At 35.3% G+C, this 25,198-nt stretch overlaps 1 protein-coding gene across 3 annotated transcripts in view; it reads left to right on the forward strand.

Moving 5' to 3' along the window:
* VPS50 (VPS50 subunit of EARP/GARPII complex) overlaps positions 1 to 25,198 on the forward strand; it is a 125,818-nt gene that overhangs the window by 40,982 nt on the left and 59,638 nt on the right. For all 3 annotated transcript variants that reach the window (XM_045062698.1, XM_004776425.3, XM_013047843.2), the window contains 2 exons: positions 17,067 to 17,199; positions 20,242 to 20,330. In XM_045062698.1, coding sequence (XP_044918633.1) covers positions 17,067 to 17,199; positions 20,242 to 20,330 — 222 coding nt within the window. The remainder of the gene's footprint in view (positions 1 to 17,066; positions 17,200 to 20,241; positions 20,331 to 25,198) is intronic.

Here is a 25,198-nt window from a genome sequence, read left to right on the forward strand (position 1 = left end):
CTGTTCTAGAATTGGTCCTATTGTTGGATTGATGTAGGGTGTGAGGAAAAGAGAATGATGAACAACTGGGAGAACAGTGAGTGGTGTCATTTGTGTTTACAAAGAAGACAGATTTGTATTGGAGGGTTGTGAATTCTGTTTGATAACTATGAATGTTCATGGGGACTTGTGGAGGCAGTTGGATAAAAGAACTTAGGGAGATGAGAACTGAAGTGATAGAGTCATCAGAATCTAATTGTACTTAAAACCTTGATAAGAAGACTGGGGAAAGGAGTGTAAATAAAGGAGCCATGGGGCACTTGGGCCTTGTGACATTCAGGGATTAGGTAAGGAGGAGAGACTAGGAGAGGGTCAGAGAAAGAAAGCAGCTAGTGGGGGAGGGGAAGACTAGGAAATGGTGGAACAGCCTACAGAAGGAAGTATTTCAAGAAGAATTGACTGTAAACCTATGTCACTTGCTTTTGAGAGTCTGCATATGGTGATTATTACAGAATTGATCACTTGATTTGACAATGTGGTGGTCATTGTTAACCTTGGTCTCTTTAATTCTAGTTCAAGAATGTTTTGTGTCTCTCACTGGACGCATTCTTGAATCTTTTGTAACATCAACTCAGAAAATAATAGTTCTGGAAAGTAGATACCTATTTTCTACTGTAATTATGTCCAAGAATTAGTATAAAATTAAGCTACTCTTCATTCTTTAGTGAGTTTGTCAAAAGTGTAGGTTTTATGTTCATTGGGATCTAGAGAATCTAAGTTCTTACTTGAGTTACAGTAAATATTCAGGAGGATGTGATTATATATGATAGATGAAGGATTAAGTTAATAATGGCAGTGGATGGTTGTTAATATAGCTAAAAAATGTCTTTTAAAAATCATTTCATATATCACGAGGACTCTTTCACAAATTTAATGATTATTAACTTAAAGTGGGATATAGTTTTATAATTCCATTTTTGAATATCCAGTTTTAAGTATAGCCATCATTTGTTAAATTTCAATGATTTTGAAATGTTATTCTTCTTTTATATATATACATATCTTATTTATATCAACCTAAGAAATTAGGTTGATAGTATATATTTTAAATTAAATATATAAGCAATCAATTTCATTTTTTTATTTAGTTAGTATTGCTGTCATGAAGAGATGGTTTTGTTAAATGGTAAAGCAAGGGTCGCCTGAGTGGCTCAGTCAGTTAGGCAGCTGCCTTCTGCTCAGGTCATGATCCTGGGGTCCTGGGATCAAGCTCCGCATCAGGCTCGCTGCTTAGTGGGAAACCTGTTTCTCCCTCTCCCACTCCCCCTGCTTGTGTTCCCTCACTCGCTCTCTCTCTCTCTCTATTTTTTAAAAAAAATAGAAATAAAAAAAAGTAAAGCAGTTTATTACAAGTTAATGATTTCTCTGTTAAGCAGAAAATGACTTTTAATAATTGAAACAAACATTTTAAACAAATGACTTTTGTCTTTCAATCTTCTTTGGTTAAATCTGGTGTGTGTTTGTGTGTGTGGGTAGTGTACTTTATTACCATTAAACTTTTATGTGTTTTTAAAAGTCAAAGACATATTCGTGCTCCTGTTTCTTGAGAAAGTCCTCTGTACATTTATGTAATACAGAGTTGGAAGTTGTAATTACAAATGTTTATGAACAAAAATTCCTGCTTAAAGTGTTTACCACGGTTTTTTTTTTTTTAATTTCTTTCACTGTTTTTCTTAAAGCTGACTACTGAAGTAGCTGTATGTATATTTAAATGGTCAGATAACAAAGGGTTTATCTTTATTGATTTTATTTTGAGTTAATGCTTGTTAAAATGACTCCAAGAACCATCTGGTAATTCTTTATAAAATTATCCATCTATGTGTGATAGTAGTGAGCTATATATAATTAAATTAAGGAAACAAGTGATTTATTAGTATACTAGAGCTGAGTCCTAGAACACCCCCCGCCCCAGAACAGCCAGAACGTATGTTATTTTTCATCGAATGCACTTGGACACTTCTGGTTTATATTCAAGGTGTGCTAAAACATTCGTTGGTGGAGTTTTGAAGAGGTGAGAAGAGTAGCAAATGTTGACAATGACTTCGTGGAGGAATTTCTTTTGAGGAAAAGATTTAACAGAATTAGGTATGGTCGGCTCTTTATGTTGAGAGAACAGACTTAGGAGAGCTGAACAGTGAGGTGAAGAATATGATGTGTTTTAGGATGGCCTGTTTTCTCTGCATAATTCTCAATAAAATTAAAGAAGTTCAGAAATTACCCCAGGCTTCTTAGAAGTATTTAAGTCAGTGCTGCCATAGGCAGACGGGGATGTGGATATCTCTTTGAAACCTAACTTAAGTTTTAATTTGTTTTATAATATTGAATCCTCGTTGGGATGTTTAAACCAGGGAAGATTAGGAAGAAATTATTTCTCATCAGATTTGTTTATTTATTAGTTAGTTTGTTGAAAAGATGTAATCTTCCAGTAACTGAGTTCTATAAAGGAAGATGATTATCTCAGGAGAGGAAAATAGAAGCAGCCCTTAGAAATTTAATAAATAAACTGATGAAAGGAAATTAAACATGTTTTCCTGGTGAGAACACATACAAAGGATCTGGTATGGCACAGCTCAGGTGAGGATGATGAGTTGTGAAGGAGCCTTTTATTAAAAGAATGTAAAGTTCTTGATTTTTCAGTGTGTGACAATTGGGAATCATTTCAGCTCTGGTTAAAAGTAACTGAGAATACTTATGGAGGATGCGTTATTGGGAGAGTACATGTGGCAATGGAATGTCAGATAAGAAAGAAGCAAGAGCCCTTAGGAGATGCGTATAAGGTGTTGACTGGTAGATTTTAGAAATGAGAAAAGAGTTTAGGCATTTGGGAAGTTGGTTTTCTCTATATAATAGCAATATTTTGAAGGAAGTCCTTAATCATAGATAGAGCTTAAATATAACATTAAAAAAAATGAAATACATGAAATAGTATACTCATCAGAGCTGAGAGAGGGATGGAGTTCCTGTAAATGGGAACAATTTGTTTCCTTTAAATGGAAGGAGATTGGAAATGAAGCAATCTTGCCCTTGTTCATAGTATTATTTTAAACCACTCATACCCATCTATTACTAAGTGGACTAGAATGAAATTGAACTAAAGTTTTTTGATATCCTTTTACAAAGAAATCTGGGGCAAAATTAGCGTTCTGTTCCTGTTTACTCTGGTAAATCAAGAACTTCAGAGTTCTTAAGGACAGCAGCATCCTGTCCCATTAGGAGATTTCTGCCATTTGTGTCCTGTCAGCCATTGCTTCTGCGTTTAAAAGATTAGTTGGCTTTGAGCTTTTTGGAATTATTTTGTAATTGAATGTAATTACTTTACTTTCCTTACTAAACAATGTTTTCTGAATGATTTAATTAGAAGCACAGTTTTTCTTTTTATAGTTTTTCAGTCTGGTTTTCCTGTTTTTCTTAAAGGTATTGGTGTACAGTTGTTAGATCAGTAATTTAGGCTCTTTTAAAAATGTGTACAAATTTTTTGAAGCTCAAGTAAATGATAATTAGGAAAATCTTCAAACGAGAATTAAAACTCATTCATTTCTGGAAAGGGCCAACGTAAAGGGGCTTAGTGGTGATTTTATTTACTTAAAAAAAGTAAGCTTTGTTCATGATTGCATTTACATCAATGTCCCCCTCCCTACATATTGATATCAGTCTATGGAGAGATTTACAGACACCAAGTGGATGCTCTTTATTTAGTGACCTTGTAGAGGAACTTTTTGTAGGTTATTTAAAAGTTTATGAAGTATGCACCAATTAAAAAAAATTTTTTTTTACTATCTTTCGCAGGCTGTTGGATTTCCTGGGGAAGCTTATATTAAGATGTTAATTAGAATGTTATTGATTAATTTTATGATAATAGAGCTGACTAAAGCTGGCTGAAATTTTCCCAACCATTTTTCAGGTTTTCATTTCCAAATGAGCTTAATGAGTTTTGAGTTCTGTGTTTGAAATGAACTTCATGATGTAGTAGTAACTTTGGTGAAAAGCGGAGTTTTTTTAAGAAAAAAGCTTTTTTTAAAAAAAGATTTTATTTATTTATTTGACAAGGGAGAGACAGAGAGAGAGGGAACACAAACAGGGGGGAATGGGAGAAGGAGAAGCAAGCCTCCCACTGAACAGGGAGCCCTATTCACAGGGAGCTGGATTCCACCTGGGATCATGATCTGAGCAGAAGACAGCCGCTTAACTGACTGAGCCACCCAGATGCCCTGAAAAAACTTCTTGATATCATTTCAGTATGTGTTTTCTCAGAGTCTGGCACATGGGAAGTGTTTAGTAAATGTTTCTTGCGTAAATTGGATTGCCCTTTTTGTCTCTAATTGGTGTGGTGTTGACACAGTTTAAATTTAAGTATGAGGGAAAGAAAACCAACATTGTACCCTTTTTGTGTGCCATGTGCTTCTTTTTGAGAAGCTTTTATTTAAGAGAGTGCAAGCAGAGCGGGGCAGGGGGAGGTAGGGAGGCTGTGGAATGGAGGGGCAGAGAGAGAGAATCTCAAGCAGACTCTGTGCCAAACATGGAGCCTGACCTGGGGCTCGATCTCACAACCCTGAGATCATACCTTGAGCCGAAATAAAGACTTGGACACTCAACTGACTGAGCCACCCAGGCACCCCTATGCCATGTACTTTTACAGGTGCTTTATGTGCATACATCACAGAAAGACAAACTGGCTGCTGGCCTAACATTCCATTCTTCTAAGCTTTAAAATTTTCTTATAAGTAATATCTCTTGATGCTGAATTCAATGTCAGTTTTTTTGAGGGTTAGTAAATCTCTTTAGTAAGATCTCTGTTAAAGATATAGTTTATTGGGGTGCTTGGGTGGCTCAGTTGGTTAGGCGTCTGCCTTCGGCTCCGGTTGTGATCCCGGGGTCCTGGGATTGAGCCCTGCATCGGGCTCTCTGCTTAGCGGGGAGCCTGCTTCCCCCTCTCTCTCTCTGCCTCTCTGCTACTTGTGATCTCTGTCTCTCTCTGTCAAATAAATAAATAAAATCTTAAAAAAAAAAGATACAGTTTATTTTGATGTTCATATAGAAACCTAAAAACAAATTCCTCTTTTTGGTTAAAAGCATGTTTCTATTCCTAAATTCTCAGAGTTTTTTGTTATGAAGAATATACTATCTCTCATCAAACAATCATATTTTTACTTCTCTATAGAATTAACTGCCTCTTTATCCTTTTGCTGACTGTTTTCTGACTTAAACTAGTCTGGTATTTGTATGTTCTTATATTATTTGGAGTCTTTATGGAGTTAGAATGTGGATTATATAAGTAGTTGCACAAATTAAGCAGTCATTAATTAACATGTTTACTCTTAAAAATATACATATTTGAAATCATACAAGTAAAACACTAATTACGGAAAAATATACATAAGCAAAAAGAAAATAAAAATTAGTATTTATGCATGCAAAGCTGGTTCTTTTAATGTGTATGTAAGCAAATAGCTTTTAAAAGTAGGATTATGCTGTCCACACAGTTTTATAACATTTTTTCCCACTTTCTGTGTTATAATTTTTCATTTCAGTAAATATGCTACCCACATAACTTTTAATAGTTTTATAGTATTTCAGTATAAGATCCCGTGGATTAATTAACCAGCTTCCTATTCTTAGTTACTTATTTTATTTCTAGCTTTTGTCATTATGAACAACACTGCAGTAAATATTCTTAAAGCTAAGTCTTTGCACACGTCTTTATTTAGCATAAGTGATGAGAAATAAAATTGCATTGTCGAAGACTTTGCATTTATAGGGCTTTTGGTTCATTTTTCCAAAATTGCCCTCTAGAAATTGTGTCTTAATTTATACTCCTCATCAGCGATGTCTGCTTTTATCCCTTTCTCTGTACACATGAATGCTGATTATTTTGTATTTATTAGCTTAATTGTCAGATACCAGAAGGTAGCATATCAAGAATAATTTATATTGTTTCTCACTCAGGCATATTTAGGATGTGAAGGAAATTAAATTGGGACATTTATTTGATTGTTGGGTTAATTTGGTTGATTTGTTGGATAGGTAAGTAGACCTTTTCTCTTATTGGAAGGTACAAATTTGAATATTTGTTCAGTGAGAGAAGTCTTTTCAGTTAGAAGAGTAATACTATACATTTCCTTGAGTTGCTTCCTCAGGTCAGTTTTAGAATACTCCAAACAATAAAGCTGTCAGATTTATTATCACATATTTGTACCACCACCACCACTCATGTATTTTCATATATATGAATATATATTGATTTCTGTATATTTAAGATTAAAAAAAACCCTAGGTTTTGGTAATATTTTAAAATTCAAAACTTAATGATCGAAACATAGGTAAGGAACAGTTTTCTCTGTTATTTACTCTTTGGACTATCAAGAGCCATGAAGGGTCTGAAATTTATCCTACTTAGAAACTGACAAGCTTGCCCTTTACCCTTTCATGGATGCTGGCATAGGACACAAGACTCCATTTTCTTAATAGTCTGACTTGCTAAGCATAAACCAGTCCCCTTATCATCACTCAGCATTTGTTAATCAAGTAATCGGTTCAGCTCAACAAGGATAGATAAGGTTTACAGAATTTACAACCCAGTAAGGTGTCACATTAATTATGATTGTTCAAGTGTGAAAGTTCAAACAACATAAAGTGTTATTGGGGTCAACACAGTTCTTTAAGGGATCTAAGGAAGGCAAAATTGTATCTTATTGTTAAGAGGAGCCTGCAAGTTCTGAAGGTCTTGGATTTCAACAGGCGCAGTGGGTTGGCTGGGTCCTGGGGGTTGTTAGGAAATAATCTGAGCAATGACAAAAGAGGAGGAGAGCATGGGCAGGTGAAAGGAATTATAGGTTGTCTGGCTTGGTTTAACTGGATTTTCAGTGCGCAGATTTGGTTGTTTTCAGTGTTTTCTGGGACTCAATAGTGCCTCTGGAGTGCATGCTTCGGGCTGTAGTTATCTGGGTATCCAGTCTTCCTTCTTTGGGTGGAAATGGAAGGGTTTCTTGGTTACTTGAAACTGGCTCAGGTGTGGCAAGGCACCTGGGCTGCCCATGTCTAAGACCCTGTCAGTGTAATGTAGATTGCTGGGCTATGTGTGTGTGTGTGTGTGTGTGTGTGTGTGTGTGTATGTGTTGTAGGGGAGGGTTGGGAATAAATGTTAAAGAACCAACCTTTTTTTAGAGCATGGCATGCACTGCCAGCAGAAACAAAAAAGAACTTACGGGTAGAAAGCCATTCTTGAGATCTGTCAAGAAACCCTATTTTTAAAATATATATGTTATTTATTTATTTACTTGAGAGAGAGAGAGGGAGAGTGAGAGAGAGAGAGAGAGAGAGAGAGGACGAGCAGGGGCAGAAGGAGAGGGAGAAGCAGGCTCTCCACTGAGCAGAGAGCGGGCCTGAGGCCTGACATGAGGCTTGATCCCAGGACCCTCTGATCATGACCTGAGCCAAAGGCCGATGCTCAACTGACTGAACCACCCAGGCATCCGGAGAAACCCTATTTTTAATTTGATGGTTTTTACATTTTAATACTGCCCCCTTTTTGGTGATAATCTCAGTTTAGGGGTTCACAACATTTTTCAGTTGTAATTGGGGAAAGGTAAATGATGTGTTCTTATTATACCTGCTTTGCTTATTTTATAGTATTAAGCTGTCTATTTGATTCAGGCCATTTAACGGCAATTTGGAAAAACCTAAGAATGTGTTAAAGGAGACCCTTCTGTTGCACAGTTTAGCACTTCCCAAGGAATTTTGCTCCTTAGTTCCAAGGTGATAGTTACTTAGTTACTTACTTAGTTCCAGCGGTTTAAAGGAGATCCTTCTGTTTCACAGTTTAGCACTTCACAAGCAGTTTCACAAAGTGCTAGTCACTTAGTTCCAAGTTAGCATCATTTATATTATTACAGATAAATACGATTTCGTGGGTATATGTAATTTTAGTATTAATGATAAAGTGCCTGGGAAATGAGAGTGACTTTTTTTTTTTTTTTAACCATGAAATGCTTGTGTTTTTAAATCATGAATGGATCTAGTTTGGTACAAGGAAAGTTTTGCTATAGCTTATGTGTATTATTGTCTTTGGAGAATCATAGTGTTTTTTTAAAAATTTTATTTATTTTAAAAGACTTTATTCACTTATTTGAGAGAGAGACAGAAATGGTGATAGAGAACATGAGTGGGGAGGAGAGGGAGAAGCAGGCTTCCTTCTGAGCAGGGAGTCCGATGGGGCTCAATCCCAGGACCCTGGGATCATGACCTGAGCCAAAGGCAGATGCTAACCAACTAAGCCACCAAGCTGCCCTGAGTCCTAGTGTTTAAAGCTTCAGAGAGAATGTAAGTTATGTGCTTTATCCCTAGGGGTGTTGAGATAAATGAAACCATATTATAGCATCATAACCAAGTAGGTCACAAAGTTGGGTCCCAAACCCAAACGTGTGCTATCCACTCCACTATACTGTGCACATCTCTGGCTTCCAATGTCTGTAAAGTACTGAAGCTGTTCATATTTTGTCCAAGCTTGGCCCTTATTGAAGTAATTAGAGGTTGGAAAGATCTTGTAATAGCTTGGCCCAGACACTTATTTAGGTCCAGAGTTCAGCCTCCCTAGAGATGTTTTTGGCTCCTGGGCCTAGTGCCGACTGGATCTGCAGCATATTTCCTGAAGCCTTTCCCAGACAAGCAGTAGTCTTCCACCAGCTTCTGGTGCTAGAGTGCACAAAGCTAACAGCATTCATCTGAAGATACTGCTAACTCTTTGTTGTTTTTTTGAAATCCATTTATCAGTGTGTGTATGACGTTGGGGATGGGGGATGGCAGTGCTGGGAGTTTTGGATCCCTGTGAGGATGCCAAGACATCTGTTCCCTTTATGTTTGTCAGGATGTGATTAGAGTGCTAAATCAAAGTGAAACAAGAACAAAAAATACCTTAAGGATACTCCTTAAGAATTTTTATTTTGACGTTCTATTTTAAAAATCATCTAACTGAAATTTTTGTAGGTATTTGGTAATAGAGGTTTCTGATGAGTGTATAAGCAAATTAATAAGTATTAAAAAGCCAAATCTGTCGTCCTCCTTTTTTTCATATGTACCACTTACCTCTGCACTTAAGCAACTTTTAAAAGATGACATATTTTTTCGTTGTGTGCTTCAGATTAGAAAAGAACTGTTTCACGTTCTTTGAAAATGGCCTCTAGATTTTTTTTTTTTTTTTTTTAAGATTTTATTTATTTATTTGACAGAGATGACAAGTAGGCAGAGAGGCAGGCAGAGAGAGAGGAGGAAGCAGCCTCCTTGCTCAATCCCAGGACCTTGAGATCATCACCTGAGCTGTAGGCAAAGGCTTTAACCCACTGAGCCATCCAGGTGCCCCTGGCCTCTAGATTCTTACTTATTGTTTATAATTAAGGCTGAGATGTTGCTAGTTTTACTTAAGCTGATTTCATCCTTTTTATTTTGACCAGGTAGGTTGGTTGAGGTGGCTAAACAGCAGAAGTGGAGGGTGCAAAGTGTTATTCTTTGCCAACATAGAAATAGGATATCATATCTGTGGGTTTTTTGAAAGTGTTAAGATTTGATTAAGAAGCCTATTTTGATTTGAATAGTGAAGCAGAGTGGAAATGCTGTTTTGGACTTTTTACATTATAACATCCCGATTTGTGAATATTCTCCAAATCCTGCCCCCTAGGATATTTGTTACTTTTTATAATCCTCAGAGTTACTAGACATGGATGTTATCTGTATAGAGGTTATATATTTAAAAAATTATATTACTTAAAATATTCTTTTCTGCATGTTTTTTGAGATATTTCTAAAATACTATACTTTTTTTTCTTTCCCACTCACCTCACAACTTTTGCTAAATAAATGGACACTACTAGTTTTTAGCTAAAAAATGACAGTGGAAAATAGCTCTAGAGCACAGATAAATATTTGATCATTAAATTTCTATTTCCTGTATATTCTTAGGTATTAAAACAGAACTTAAAGACATGTTGTTTTAGTTCGTTGGGGGTGTCTCACTGAGAATATTTTCAAAATGGATCAATTTAAGACTTTCATTGCTATTATTGATAAGTGACATGAACATGGTACTGGATTTGATTAGAGCATGGCACTCACCTGCCTTAGTATTTCTGGTCTTATCCTAAACAAATCATCCCTAAATGGGGACTTGAACTGAGATGAAGCATTAGGTGTTTAGTAATTGGTGGGTGGATTAAACTAATGATGAGGTAGGCAGATCCAGGAATCTCTAACTCTGTTTTATGAAAGGTGAAACTTTGGTTCCCAGTGGTTTATTGTGTAAGAGCATGTGACCGCTAAGTTGTGGAACTAGTGCTGCCTGGATCCAGGGCTTCCAACTCTTTCTCTAGACTTCTCTCTATTATGCCCTGCTGGTATGAAGAAGGATAGATGCCTGAGGCAAGTTTCATGGGCTGTTAATTCAGAAACTCAGATTCTCTGCTTGTTCTTTTATTTTTTGATAACTTATGCAATTATTGGCTTATTTGTCTTTTTTAAAAAATTTCCTTTGTTATAGTTATGATTCACCCGTGTCCATGTGATAAGACTCTCTACTTGAAGTTTAGAGGTGATTTTTATGAATCGATGAGAGAACACTAGTTGTGAATGATTTTAGTAATAAGGTGTTAAAAGCATGAGAAGCATTTGTAGCTTTGAGAGTCCATACCAGTTGGTTGCATGGTACAGAGGGAAGTGGTTTTTGGATTCCAGTTTTAAAATGAAATGACACTTTTAAACTTATTGACAGCATGGTCTTCACATGCAGCAATTAGTACATCTGGGCTTAAATGTTTTGAAAACAGTATTATTTTTTAAATCTATTCAACCTTGTCCCCTTTCTTCAAACTATGTATTGTGTATATATTTAGTACAATGAATCTCTACATTTGTTTCTATCTTAGAATATAAATTTAGGCAAGAGTCATCTTGTTATCCGGTGCTCAGTACATCATAGTCTTATGTTTGTAGACATGAACATATTTGTGAAGATAATATAATTTGTATTCTTTTGGAAGACTTCTAGGCATGTATAGTGGTGTAGCTAGATGTGTGAATAATTTACACTTGGATCCGTTCGGTGAGAAAAAGCTTGCTATGATTTCAATAATTTCAACTTTTTTTTGGAAAAGAATTTACATATACATCTTCGTGTATCTCATCCAAACCCATTAAATTTGAGCAAATCATCAAGAGGTAACATAGGAAAGAATGTCCTTTCCTCGAATAAATAAGCAAATAATGTAGCTAGACAGTGGCTGAGTGGAAAGTAGAAGGTAGTAGTAGTTCTAAGATTCAATTTTCTGGTTTGTTAAACTGTGACAAGTATAATAAAAATTAATTGGTGAACTATAACACAGTTATTTGTATAGTCAGAATTTTTCTTTGGGAAGAAATAAGATTAACAATGTCTTCCTTTTATCTACCCAAAGGAATGTTGGGATATAGTTAGATTAAATTTATTTGCATAATATAAATATAAATTTATGTAAAGTTGATTTTATGAAGGTGAAAATAATTGAGTTATAGAAGAATACCTTTATTCAGGTGAATGATTGCTGAGTTGCAGCCCAGAACTTTTTTGTGATTTTTTTTTTCTTTTCTTTGCCCTCTGCTTTTAGCTTTTTCCTGAACTCATGCATCAGTATCAAGTTTTTATTATATGTATGTGCTATAAAAGATACATAATGATGAGATAAAAATAAACCAAGGCGGAGGGGGGAGCAGAGGGAATCAAGACTGGTTGGTTGTAAAGGTGGTAATTTAAAAAGTAAACATGAAGTGTAAACATAAAAAATTACTCCAAAATTATGACATAAGTATGGGAAATATTTTATATTAATCTCTGCAAGCCATGTGTACATCTGGATGGTCATTCTAATTCTTCTGTGGATACGTACCTATAGCGAGTGTGGTAAGTTTAGAGAAGTGTCACTTCCTCTTAATGATTCTTCCATTTCATCCCCAACCCCACCTGGTAAAGGTAACTAACTTCAGTGTTTTCTTGTTTATTTTCCCTCTGTTTATTTTTGTCATGATATCAGATATATGCATTAAATTTTTTCTATTTCTTATATATATATATATATAATTTTAAATACATATGTTATATATGTATTGTGTATATAACTTATATGTTACACATATAATTAAAAATTTTTCCCTTTCTCATATATGTGTATCATCAAGGTAATTTTTTAAAAATTTTAATTCCATTATCATTAACATACAAGGTGGTATTAGTTTCAGGTGTACAATATAGTGATTCAGCAATTCAATACTTAGTGCTCATTAAGATAAGTGTACTTTTATTTATTTATTTATTTATTTATTTATTGAGAGCAGGAGGAGGGAGGGGGATAGGGAGAGAGAGTCTTAAGCAGGTTCAATCTCATGACCTGAGCCGAAACCAAGAGTCGGATGCTTAACTGACTGAGCCACCCAGGCGCCCCCAAGATAAATGTACTCTTAATCCCCTTCACCTATTTCACTCATCTGCTCACCCACCTCCCCTCTTTGATGGAGGTAGAGAATATAATGCTAAGTGAAATCTGTCTGTCAGAGAAAAAAATTTATGTGGACTATTAGAAAAGAATGGATGAACAAAGGGAAAAAAAAAAAAGAGACAAACCCCAAAACAGAACCTTAACTATAGAGAACAAAAAGATAGTTACCAGGAGAAACTTTTTTTTAGTTAAAAAAATTTAAATATGCATGTATCATTTAAATATGCATGTATTATTTTTCATAGTTGTATAGTACTTTTTTGGTTTATGGACAGTAGTTTATTCAGCCAGTCTCCTGGTTGGACATTTAGATAGATTCCAGTATTTTGCAGTTACAAATAATCCTTCACAATGTATAACCTTGTGCATATATATTTTTGCCTTGTTTCAGGCAAACAATGCCTGAAACAAATTCTTAGAAGTAAGATTGCTGGGTCAAAGGGAACATATAGATGTAGTTTTGTGAAACAATGCCAAATTCCCTTCCTTAGGATTATATCATTTTTCATTCCCACCAGCAATGTATGATGGTACTTTCTCTCAGCTTTGACAACAGAATATATAGAGTGTCAAAGATAAACAAAGCCAAATACTAAATCAAAGTTTTATGGACAGATTTTCAACCCCTAATATACTGTTGAAATAGGGCAAAGAATCCACTGTGAACCAGGCTCAACTTCCATTTGTACAGAGGTGACTGAACGTTTTAAAGGGAGAGGGATGAGGCGACACTCAGAGTCAGGGAATGAAAAATTACAGAAAACAGGAAATGGGGCTTAGTCCCTGTGAAGCCCATCTTATTACACTTTTCTTCAGTCTAATTGCATTGGCTAGTACTTTCAGAACATTGTTAAATAGTGGTGGGGATAGTGAGCAGCCTTGTCTTATTCCTGATCTGGACCATAGTAGGTGTGCTGTAGTTTCCTTATCTTAAAGAAATATCCATCCATTTTAGTTTTTTTTTATGAGTTATTATGAGGAACAGCTGTTGAATTTTGTCAGACGGTTTATTCCAGTATCTATTAGGATAATCATTTGGTTTTTCTTGTTAGACTGTTAATATGGTGAGTTATATTAATAGATTTGTTGGATTGAACCATACTGCCATTCTTGGCATAAACCCAACACAGGTAGTCTGGCTCAAAGCTTAACAACTCCTTTATTTCACTACTTCCTAGTTGAATTTCAGAAATTTGACATGTTTGCACAAAAGTGAACTGAGCCATACAAGTTTTTATGTTTTTATTAATTGCTTGATGAATTTTTTTTTAATTTTTAAAATTTATTTTCAGCGTAACAGTATTCATTGTTTTTGCACCACATCCAGTGCTCCATGCAATCCGTGCCCTCTCCAATACCCACCACCTGTTTCCCCCAACCTCCCACCGCCCACCCTTTCAAATCCCTCAGATTGTTTTTCAGAGTACATAGTCTCTCATGGTTCATCTCTCCTTCCAATTTCCCTCAACTCCCTTCTCCTCTCTAACTCCCCATGTCCTCCATGCTATTTGTTATGCTCCACAAATAAGTGAAACCATATGATAATTGACTCTCTCTGCTTGACTTATTTCACTCAGCATAATCTCTTCCAGTCCCGTCCATGTTGCTACAAAAGTTGGGTATTTGTCCTTTCTGATGGAGGCATAATACTCCATAGTGTATATGGACCACATCTTCCTTATCCATTTGTCTGTTGAAGGGCATCTTGGTTCTTTCCATAGTTTGGCGACCGTGGCCATTGCTGCTATAAACATTGGGGTACAGATGGCCCTTCTTTTCACTACATCTGCATCCTTGGGGTAAATACCCAGGAGTGCAATTGCAGGGTCATAGGGAAGCTCTATTTTTAATTTCTTGAGGAATCTCCACACTGTTCTCCAAAGTGGCTGCACCATCTTGCATTCCCACCAACAGTGGAAGAGGGTCCCCTTTCTCCACATCTTCTTCTACACCTGTTGTTTACTGTCTTGTTGATTTTGGCCATTCTAACTGGTGTAAGGTGGTATCTCAATGTGGTTTTAATTTGAATCTCTCTGATGGCTAGGATGATGAACATTTTTTCATGTGTCTGATAGCCATTTGTATGTCTTCACTGTAGAAGTATCTGTTCATATCTTCTGCCCATTTTTTTATATTATTGTCTATTTTGTGTGTGTTGCATTTGAGGAGTTCTTTATAGATCCTGGATATCAACCTTTTGTCTGTAGTGTCATTTGCAAATATCTTCTCCCATTCCGTGGGTTGCCTCTTTGTTTTGTTGACTGTTTCCTTTGCTGTGCAGAAGCTTTTGATTTTGATGAGGTCCCAAAAGTTCATTTTCGCTTTTGTTTCCTTTGCCTTTGGAGACATATCATGAAAGAAGTTTCTGTGGCTGATATCAAAGAGATTACTGCCTATATTCTCCTCTAGGATTCTGATGGATTCCTGTCTCATGTTGAGGTCTTTTATCCATTTTGAGTTTATCTTTGTGTACGGTGTAAGAGAATGGTCAAGTTTCATTCTTCTACATATAGATGCCCAATTTTCCCAGCACCATTTATTGAAGAGACCGTCTTTTTTCCACTGTATATTTTTTCCTGTTTTGTCAAAGATTATTTGACCATAGAGTTGAGGGCTCTCTACTATCTGGGCTCTCTACTCTATTCCACTGGTCTATGTGTCTGTTTTTATGCCAGTACCTTGCTGTTTGGTGATCACAGCTTTGTAGTAAAGCTTGAAATCAGGTAACGTGATGCCCCCAGTTTTATTTTTGTTTTTCAACATATCCTTAGTGATTCGGGGTCTCTTCTGATTCCATACAAATTTTTGGATTATTTGCTCCAGCTCTTTGAAAAATACCGGTGGAATTTTGATCGGAATGGCATTAAAAATATAGATTGCCCTAGGCAGTACAGACATTTTAACAATGTTTATTCTTCCAATCCAAGAGCATGGAATGGTCTTCCATCTTTTGTGTCTTCTTCAGTTTCTTGCATGAGTGTTCTGTAGTTCCTCGAGTACAGACCCTTTACCTCTTTGGTTAGGTTTATTCCCAGGTATCTTATGGTTCTTGGTGCTATAGTAAATGGAATTAATTCTCTAATTTCCCTTTCTGTATTTTCATTGTTAGTGTATAAGAAAGCCACTGACTTCTGTACATTGACTTTGTATCCTGCCACGTTGCTGAATTGTTGTGTGAGTTCTAGTAGTTTGGGGGTGGAGTCTTTTGGGTTTTCCATATGAAGAATCATGTCATCTGCGAAGAGAGAGAGTTTGACTTCTTCATGGCCAATTTCGATACCTTTTATTTCTCTTTGTTGTCTGATTGCTGTTGCTAGGACTTCTAATACTGTGTTGAACAAGAGTGGTAAAAGTGGGCATCCTTGTCGTGTTCCTGATCTCAACGGGAAGGCTGCAGGCTTTTTCCCATGGAGGATGATATTTGCTGTGGGTCTTTCATAGATAGATTTGATGAAGTTCAGGAATGTTCCCTCTATCCCTATACTTTGAAGTGTTTTAATCAGGAACGGATGCTGGGTTTTGTCAAATGCTTTTTCTGCATCATTGAGAGGACCATGTGGTTCTTCTCTCTTCTCTTTTTAGTTTGTCCTATCACATTGATTGATTTGCGAATGTTGAACAATCCTTGTAGCCCAGGGATGAATCCCACCTGGTCATGGTGGATAATCTTTTTAATGTGCTGTTGGGTCCTGTTTGCTAGGATCTTGTTGAGAATCTTAGCATCCATATTCATCAGTGATATTGGTCTGAAATTCTCCTTTTTGGTAGGGTCTTTGCCTGGTTTGGGGATCAGAGTAATGCGGGCTTCATAGAAAGAGTCAGGAAGTTTTCCTTCTGCTTCAATTTTTTGAAACAGCTTCAGGAGAATAGGCGTTATTTCTTCTTTGAGAGTTTGGTAGAATTCCCCAGGGAATCCTTGATGAATGTTTTAATATGCACGGCGCTTAGAGGAGGGCAAGATCATTATGGAGAGAAAAAATGTTTTGAAAAAGAGAGGATTGCTACCAATATGTGCTCATTTGCTGTGTAGCTTATTTCTACAAGCTGTTTACTTTGGAGGGCTTAATATATATCTGTCTAACTAGCCTTTCAGTGTTTTATCGGCATGATTGGTTATGCTAGTTTGATTACAAAAGGAAGAAATGTTATGAAATCTCAAATGATGAACCAAATGCTCCATTATGATAGAAAGAGCAAAATGGAATGGAGGTATCACTCTCTCTATAGAAAAAAAAGGGCAGAGTAACAAGCTGGTAGTTTATACAAAGAATAGAGGGTAAAAAAAATCTACTCATTTTCATTAGGGAGATTTGAGACTACATATTGTTTCATGGCCATGTTATGTAAAACATTATTTTTAAATGTTATTAATAGATATGGAATATCTATAATATCCATGTAATTTCTAGAATTTAGGGATTGTCAAAGGTACTTAATTTACATAAATGACATAATAGATTGATTTCCTTTTTGCAAGTTGTGATAATTTTTAAAGGTGACTTTTCTCATTTTCTTCAGCATGTTACACCAGACAGCTATATTCCATGCCTTGCTGACCTGTGCAAAGCACTGTGGGAAGTTATGCTCAGCTATTACAGGACTATGGAATGGCATGAAAAGCATGACAGTGAAGATACTCCTTCTGCTTCTGGTAGGAAATTATTTTATTTTAAAAACAACTATAAATATGCCATATTTCTGGAATAAGGAGAAAAAAAAGGGATAGCCATTTCAGGAACTTGAGTGACCCATAGGTTAAATATTCACTGAAGAAAGTCATTCAGCTTCTATAAAAGCTCCATTACCTTCAGGGATTAACTGGCCCAAAGGTCTTCTTAAGTGATAGATACTACCAGTTTTCATGAATATGTGATGATGGCTTTAGGACTAAATTCTTAACAAAGGGCTTTTAAGAAAATTAATTGCAAACTAAGTAAGACACTGGTCTGTCCAATTTGCTGTAAAAGTAATGCTAATGTTTAATATAAAGTCTGTTTGCTAATTTTCAAGTTGTACTCATAAATCTGGAGTCTAAGAATTAATAATTATACTTTCCTGGGGTGCCTGGATAGCTCAGTCAGTTAAGCGTCTGCCTTTGGCTCAGGTCATGATTCCAGGGTCCTAGGATTGAGCCCCATGTTGGACTTCCAGCTCAGCAGGGGGTCTGCTTCTCCATCTGCCTCTTCCCTCCCCTTCATGTTCTTTCTCTCTCAAATAAATAAATAAAATCTTTAAAAAAATTTTTTTTTTAAATTATACTTTTCTTCCTACGAAAACACAGCAGGACTTACAATTTCATAAAAACAAGGTTTTAAAATAGTAATCTTGGAATGGAAAATACAACTTTAAATGATTATGGTATAATCAGCTACATAAAGAACAAATCTCTGAACAATAATATTAACTAGACATATTTAAATTACTTCATTTGTATAGTTATGTATCTTAAGTGGTTATCCTTGAACAATAATAGATGAAGTATTCAAAATATGTTAAAAAGTGAAAAATGTTTTTATCAGCATTCTGTTTAATATGGGAAAAATAAATTACACTGCACAAGTTTTTTGTGTTGCATGCAATTTAATGTAGCTAGTCAATCAAATTAGTAACTTGTAATTTCTGAGGTGCTTGATTTCTGTGTTTGGGTGGCTGGAAGAACACAATTCATACTGTAGGATTCTGGTAGTATAAAAGAGGTAAGTTTAATGTTTATCTTGACTTATAAGAAGCTTATAAATATTGATAGTAGATATAGATAGCAAGAAATAGCAGAAAATAGCAAGAAGAAAATTCTATAGAAGGATTTTCATCCTTTTAGAAACACTGCTGGGGGAATGTAAAGAAGGGGAAAGAGGAGAAAGCAGAGAAAAGGTTTCTGCCAGACTGTTTTTACCCCACTCCTGTACTCTCATCCCTCTGCTACCTCTGTGAGCAGTCAAGAGACACTTGGCTTCAGATTTTGACTCCCATTTTCCAAAGATGAGAATGTAAAGAAGGGTATCTTCTCTAGGCTCAGCTTCCTTTTTAAAGTGGGACGTTAAAAAATCGAAGCAAACAAACAGTTCCATAGGATGGTGTAACGCATCTACCTGAAAGTTTGCTGTCAATTTTAGGGGTAATGTAAAGTGCTTACACTGGTTTCTGCTGATACCAAAGGAAATGGGTCAAGAGATAATGATGATGATGATGAAATGTCCACAGGCCTTTACTTTTCTTTTCTTTTCTTTCTTTCTTTTTTTTTTTTTTTTTAATCTCAGGTTACTTAGGGAATTGCTGGGCTTCCTGGGACTCCAGACCTTCACAAGTTTATCCTGTTTTGGCAACCTTTATTTTTTTCTAGGTGTGGAAACTGTTAAGACATTGCAACACCTCTTTTCTCTTTGCTAGTACATTATTTAAGGAGAAACCTGAGAGAAAGTTCGGAACAAATTAATATACACCTTAGATATAAGAGTTTAGGGGATGATACGTATTCATCATAATGAAGTTTGTTTTTTTGCTGCAGGCTCATAGTTTGCAGGAATTTTTTTGTATATGTATGTATTTTTCACTGGGGTATACAGTCAAACTTAAAATACTGTTTGAGCCCTATATACTTAGTGCTCTTCACTATAATTCTTTGACCTGATTCTGGGTATCTTAAGAATATTCAGGACTCTGATTAGCTTAAAATCTGACAATATATTGAACTAAAAAAAAAATCATTTGTTCACCTGAAATTGTTCCTTTCATATTCACATTAAGGAATACAATTGCAGGAGTCAGTAATTTGAACCTTTTTCTTCATACAACTTCATGAAGGTGATAGGGTCTCAAGATGTCCTCTGCTGTAGTTCAGTAGTGATACTACTGGTATCCTAACACTCTACCATTCTAAAAGAAAACTCTGAAGCTGTCATCCAGGTGCGCTTCCCTGAGGTACTGGGTCCCTGATAGCCAGACCATGCAGATAATAAGGCTTAAGCTGTAGAAGGGGTCACAGGTACAGTAGGCATGAATATGGGGTCTGGCCTAGGCAGGGGCCTTTTGCTGGTTACCAGTGCTCACCCTGCTAGCCTAAGATGAAATAATATCCTCAGTTGTTCTACACAGTTTATTCACAAAAAGGCATAATCTGTTTAATATAAATGTATATACATGTATTTTTAGTCGCTTTTAGGGAGAAATTTGTTTTCAAGCCGGTCATGGCTCTCACCTGTTGAATTGGACTTTGTTAGATTATTTGTCTGGAATGGATAAGACTATTCTGGATCATGAAAAATATAAAGCATGTGCATCATTACCTTACTGCATGAGCAGTTCTGCAGTCTGTACTCTTGTTAACATGCATATTAACTGAAAGTTATGTTAATGGGTCCAGTAATGCCCCAGCAGTAGGCAGTATAGAAGTCACTGAGAACCCCATCTCTGGGATCCCAGTATTCAACTCGGAATCCGGGCTCCAATTGCATATGTACTGAGTGATCTTAAGTTTAAAATACTTAACATTTCATGGTCTAAGTTTATATAGCTTATCAAGTGCTTTTAATCCGAACACCTATTTTTGACATTGTTTTGATTGTATAAATATTGAACATATTTTCTATATTTTACATAGGCTTACAATATATGAGAGTTAAAATGATTTCTTTCTTTTTTTTTGGAAACAGTGTTGTGAAGCAAATCTGAAATGTGTATCCTCTTTTATTTTCAGAAGGGAGTAATATGGGTACTGAAGAAACTAATTTTGATCGTGGCTACATAAAAAAGAAATTAGAACATGGACTTACACGAATATGGCAGGTTTGGGTTTTTTTAATTATTTTTTTTTTACAAAACAACAGAAAGTTTCATGTCTAAGCTGTTTTAGAAATTCAGTGTTTGAATTTTATGTACTTATTTGCATTCTTATGGAGTTAATTCTGTGTTTTTCTTTGGACTAAATCTGTTCTTTAATTTCTTTAATTTAGCTCACAGTTGTATTTGACTGTAAATCTTTAAATTTGAATATCACCATTGGAAATATGCATAGATTTCTTTAATACATTTTTGCTTTTAGTGTCCTAGCAAATGTATGCTTTCCTAAAGAAATTGCTTTCTTATTGAGATACTCTATTTTTATTTCATTCATTTGTGTTTTCTTTCCTTTTCTATTAATTTTAGGAAAAGGATAACTAAATAGGTAACGTAATTGGGCTGAAATCTAGTATAGAATGAAAAAAATTTATCTCAGTCAACGACTTTTGTTCTTTGAGGGCATCTTATGTATTTCTTGGCTGAACGTACCTTCTGTAACTTTTTTTTTGCAGTTTAGTAGCATAATTGTTGTTATCAGATAAATTTGTTAATTTGTTAAAATTTATTATTTCATAGATAAAAGTGTAATTTCTTTGAAGATAACTCTTTTTTGTTCTTTATGGACTGCTCTTTTGGATCATATGATAACTATTTTTAATTTTTTGAGGAGCCTCAATCCTGCTTTTCACAGTGGCTGCATTGATTTACATTTTCACCAACAGTGCACAATCCTTTATCACATCCTCAACACTTGTTATTTCTTGTCTTTTTGATTTTAGCCACTCTGACAGTTATAAGAGGATAGCTCATTATGGTTTTGATTTGCATTTCCTTAATGATTAGTGACATTGAGCATCTTTTCATGTGTCTGTTGGCCAACTATATGTCTTCTTTGGAAAAATGTCTACTCAGATCCTCTGCCCGTTTTAATTGGATTATTTGGGATATTCAGTGTTGAGTTGTATAATTTCTTTATATATTTTGGGTATTAACCCTTTAAAGTTTTACATAAGCTTACAATACATGAGAATTAAAATGATTTTTTTTTAAACAAAAATGTTGTGAAGCAAATCTGAAAGTGTATCCTCTTCTATTTTTAGAAGAGAATAGCATGTATTTGCAAATATCTTCTCCGATTCAGTAGGTTGCTTTTCCATTTTGTTGATGGTTTCTTTCACCATGTAAAGTTTTTTATTAATCTATGTATTAATCTTGTGTCCCGATACCTTATTTTTGCTTTTGTTTCCCTTGCCTGAGGAGACCTATCTATAAAGATGCTAATAAGGCTTATGTCCAAGAGATTACTGATTATGCTTTCTTTTAGGAGTTTTATAGTTTCAGGTCTCATAGTTAGCTCTTTAATCCATTTTGAGTTTTGTTTTTTTTTTTAAGGTGTTATTTATTTGAGAGAGAGAGGGGGCAAGCAAATGGAGGGAGAGGGACAAGCAGACTCTGTGCTGAGCAGAGCCCAATACCCGGCCTGATCTCAGGAGAGATCAGGAGATCATGGAGATCATGTCCTGAGCTAAAATCAAGAGTTGATTGGTTAACTGACTGAGCCACTAGCTGCCCCTATTTTGAGTTTGTTTTTGTGTGTGGTTTAAGAAGGTGGTCCGGTTTCATTCTTTTGCATGTAGCTGTCCAGTTTTCCCAGCATCATTTATTGAAGAGACTGTCTTTTCTCCATTATATATTCCTTTATCATACCATAGAAGTGTAGGTTTATATCTGGGCTCTCTATTTTATTCCATTGATCTATGTGTCTGTTTTTGCACCAGTACCATACTGTTTAGATTAGTACAGCTATGTAGTGTATCTTGAAATCTGGAACTTTGATACCTCCAGTTCTGTTGTTTTTTTCTCAAGATTGCTTTGGCTTTTTGGGGTCTTTTTTGTGGTTCCATACACATTTTAGAATTATTTCTTCTACTTTGGTAAAAAATGCTGTCGGTATTTTGATAGGGATTGCATTAAATCTGTAGGCTGCTTTGGGTAGTATGGGCATTTTAACAATATTAATTCTTCCAGTCCACAAACATGGAATATCTTACCATTTGTTTGTGTTGTCTGCAGTTTCTTTTGTTATTGTTTCATAGTTTTCAGAGTAAAGGTCTTACACCTTTTTGGTTAAGTTTCTTCCTAGGTATTTTATTCTTTTTGGCACAGTAGTTAAGTGGAATTATTTTCTTTTTTTCTTGTTAATATTTTATTTATTTATTTGACAGAGAGAGAGAGAGAGAGAGAGATCACAAGTAGGCAGAGGCAGGCAGAGAGAGAGGGGGAAGCAGGCTCCCCGCTGAGTAGAGAGCCTGATGTGGGGGTCAATCCCAGGACCCTGTGATCATGACCTGAGCCGAAGGCAGAGGCTTTAACCCACTGAGCCACCCAGGTGCCCCTGAAATTATTTCTTAATTTGTCTTTCTGCTACTTTGGTATTAGTTTACAGAAATGCTACCGATTTCTAGGTATTAATCTTGTGTCTTGCAACTTTACTGAATTCATTTACTATTCCTAGTAGATTTTTGGTCGCATCTTTAAGCTTTTTTATGTATAATATCCTGTCATCTTCCAGTGACAATTTAAGTTCTTCCTTATAAATATGGGTGCTTCTTCTTCCTTCTTCTTGTCTTATTGGTGTGGCTAGGACATCCAATACTGCGTTGAATAAAGTAGCAAGAATAGCATCTTTGTCTTGTCCCTGATCTTAGAGGAAATGCTTTCAGTTTTTTTTCAACACTGAGTATGTTAGCTGTGGGGTTTTTATGTATGGCTTTTGTTATATATTAAACTACTTTTTATTTACCATTAATTATGGGTTTGGGCTGACTTTTTTCTGAATATTATGTTTACTGGAAAGGGAAATCTCATTAAGTATACATCTAAAGTCGGATATGAATTGTTTCTGATTTAATCTCCTGATTTAGTCTCCTACTAATAGACACTAGTCATACTTAATTGAAATTGTAGAATCCATGATAGAATTTCTGGTAACTCAGTGTGCTTTGAAATATTGGCCTGGCATTTTATATAGTCGGTTTCCATTCAGTCTGGCAACTTGATTTCATTCTAGGTAAAGGAAAATCTACTAAATAGGAGAGTTGTTTTTTGTGGGTTTTTCTTTTTTTTTGTAAGATTGTATTTATTTGCCAGAGAGAGAGAGAGGGGGCGCCAGTGAACACAAGCAGGGAGCAGTGGTAGGCAGAGGGAGGAAGCAGGCTGTCCACTGAGCAAAGAGCCCAATGCGGGACTCGATCCCAGGACCCCCGGATTATGACCTGAGTGGACGCTTAACTGACTGAGCGACCCAGGTGTCCCTAAATATGAAGTTTAGTAAAGCTGTTCTCATTTAAGCATTTGGCCAGTTAATGGAAGTGATCATGCTTTTGAGTATAGACTATTGTGTGTAGGTTTCAGGCTTTAAAGTATCTTCATCTCCATCACTCCAAGTCTCCTTTGCCGCCCTCCCCCGACCCAATTCTCAATAGTTCTGAAACAGTATTTTGCATACTTTGGGAACTCATTGAGTATTAATTGAAATTATAAGGCTCAGTACAATTGAAAAAAGCAGAAACTCTGAAAAACAAATGTTTTTTGATAACACATTCAGCTGGCAAAACCTGACCTGATTTGAATTCATTTAGTAGCAGAACCAAACCTGTATTGTCTTTAAGGTTTTTTGTAGTATTTATCTCATTAAAGTGAACATTTATATGTTACAGGAATATTAATGTGTTTTATTTTGGGATACTGCCTTAGACTCCACTTGTGGGTGTTAAATATATATGTTATATACATTTCTAACCATAATACATTTCTAACATCTGAAATGTTGAATTCCAAACCACAAATTAGCATGTGACAATTTGTATACATTTATTATAAATTTATTATAGAGATAATGAAAAGTGAAAAGCATAAGAAGATAACTTTTTTAACATAAAAACTAAACTCAAAATCAGAAAGACTGATTTTTTGATATGAAAATTTTTAGAATATTTTCCATGCGTTTAGACTAAAAAAGAAAATTTATAAGAAAAAGGTCATGTCAGTTGTACAATTTGGCAGACACTGTGGATTTAAGAACATGTTGGTGAACCCATGGTACTTGACCTTTTGGAGCTTACAAATCAAACTAGATGAAAGTCTCGATATTCCAAGATTTTTATTTTCATCTTTAAATATTTGATATGTAAGAAATTATTCATATTATTCTTATGATTCTTATTTCTTTTTACAATAGAGCATTGGGATTGCAATATTTTTACTTCTTGTGAATTTGAGATTTTCTTTACATCCTAGAATGTCACCCATTTTAAAAATTTATGCCTGGGCATTTGGAAAATAACCATGTATTTCTTCTTTGTGGTAGGAGTTAAGCTCTATGTGTATATTAAAGCAAGCTTATTATTAATTTTATTATTCTAATCTATATCTTTATTTTTTCTATGTTTCCTTGGCCTGTGTAATTCTGAGGGAGGAGTTTTAATCTTCCAGAAGGATTGTAATTTTGTCAGGTTTTTATTTTATTTCTAATGTTAGCTTTTGCTTTTTATACTTGGATGCTATGTTGATTGATGCTGCAGTGCTAATAACCACTTTACCTACCTTCTTTGTATGTAATTTCCTTCATTAATTTAAAAAAATATGTGGTTCTATTGTCCTGAGGCATTTTGCTGTGAATTCTAGCTTGCTTTATTATTACCATCGCTATGTTTATTTTGTTCATATTTTCCTTGGACTGTCCCTTTATTTTAAAGGCTTTTAAGTCATGTTTTAATTGTATCTTTTATAAATGTAAAAGAAATATTTTTTTGAGAGAGACTTTATCTTTTAATTGGGCAATTTAATCTGTTTATATTTTTATTGGTGTTTAA

Source organism: Mustela putorius, unplaced genomic scaffold, assembly GCF_011764305.1.
Source record: "Mustela putorius furo isolate JIRA1106 unplaced genomic scaffold, ASM1176430v1.1 tig00003845_pilon_pilon_pilon, whole genome shotgun sequence".
Taxonomy (NCBI): Eukaryota; Metazoa; Chordata; class Mammalia; order Carnivora; family Mustelidae; genus Mustela; species Mustela putorius.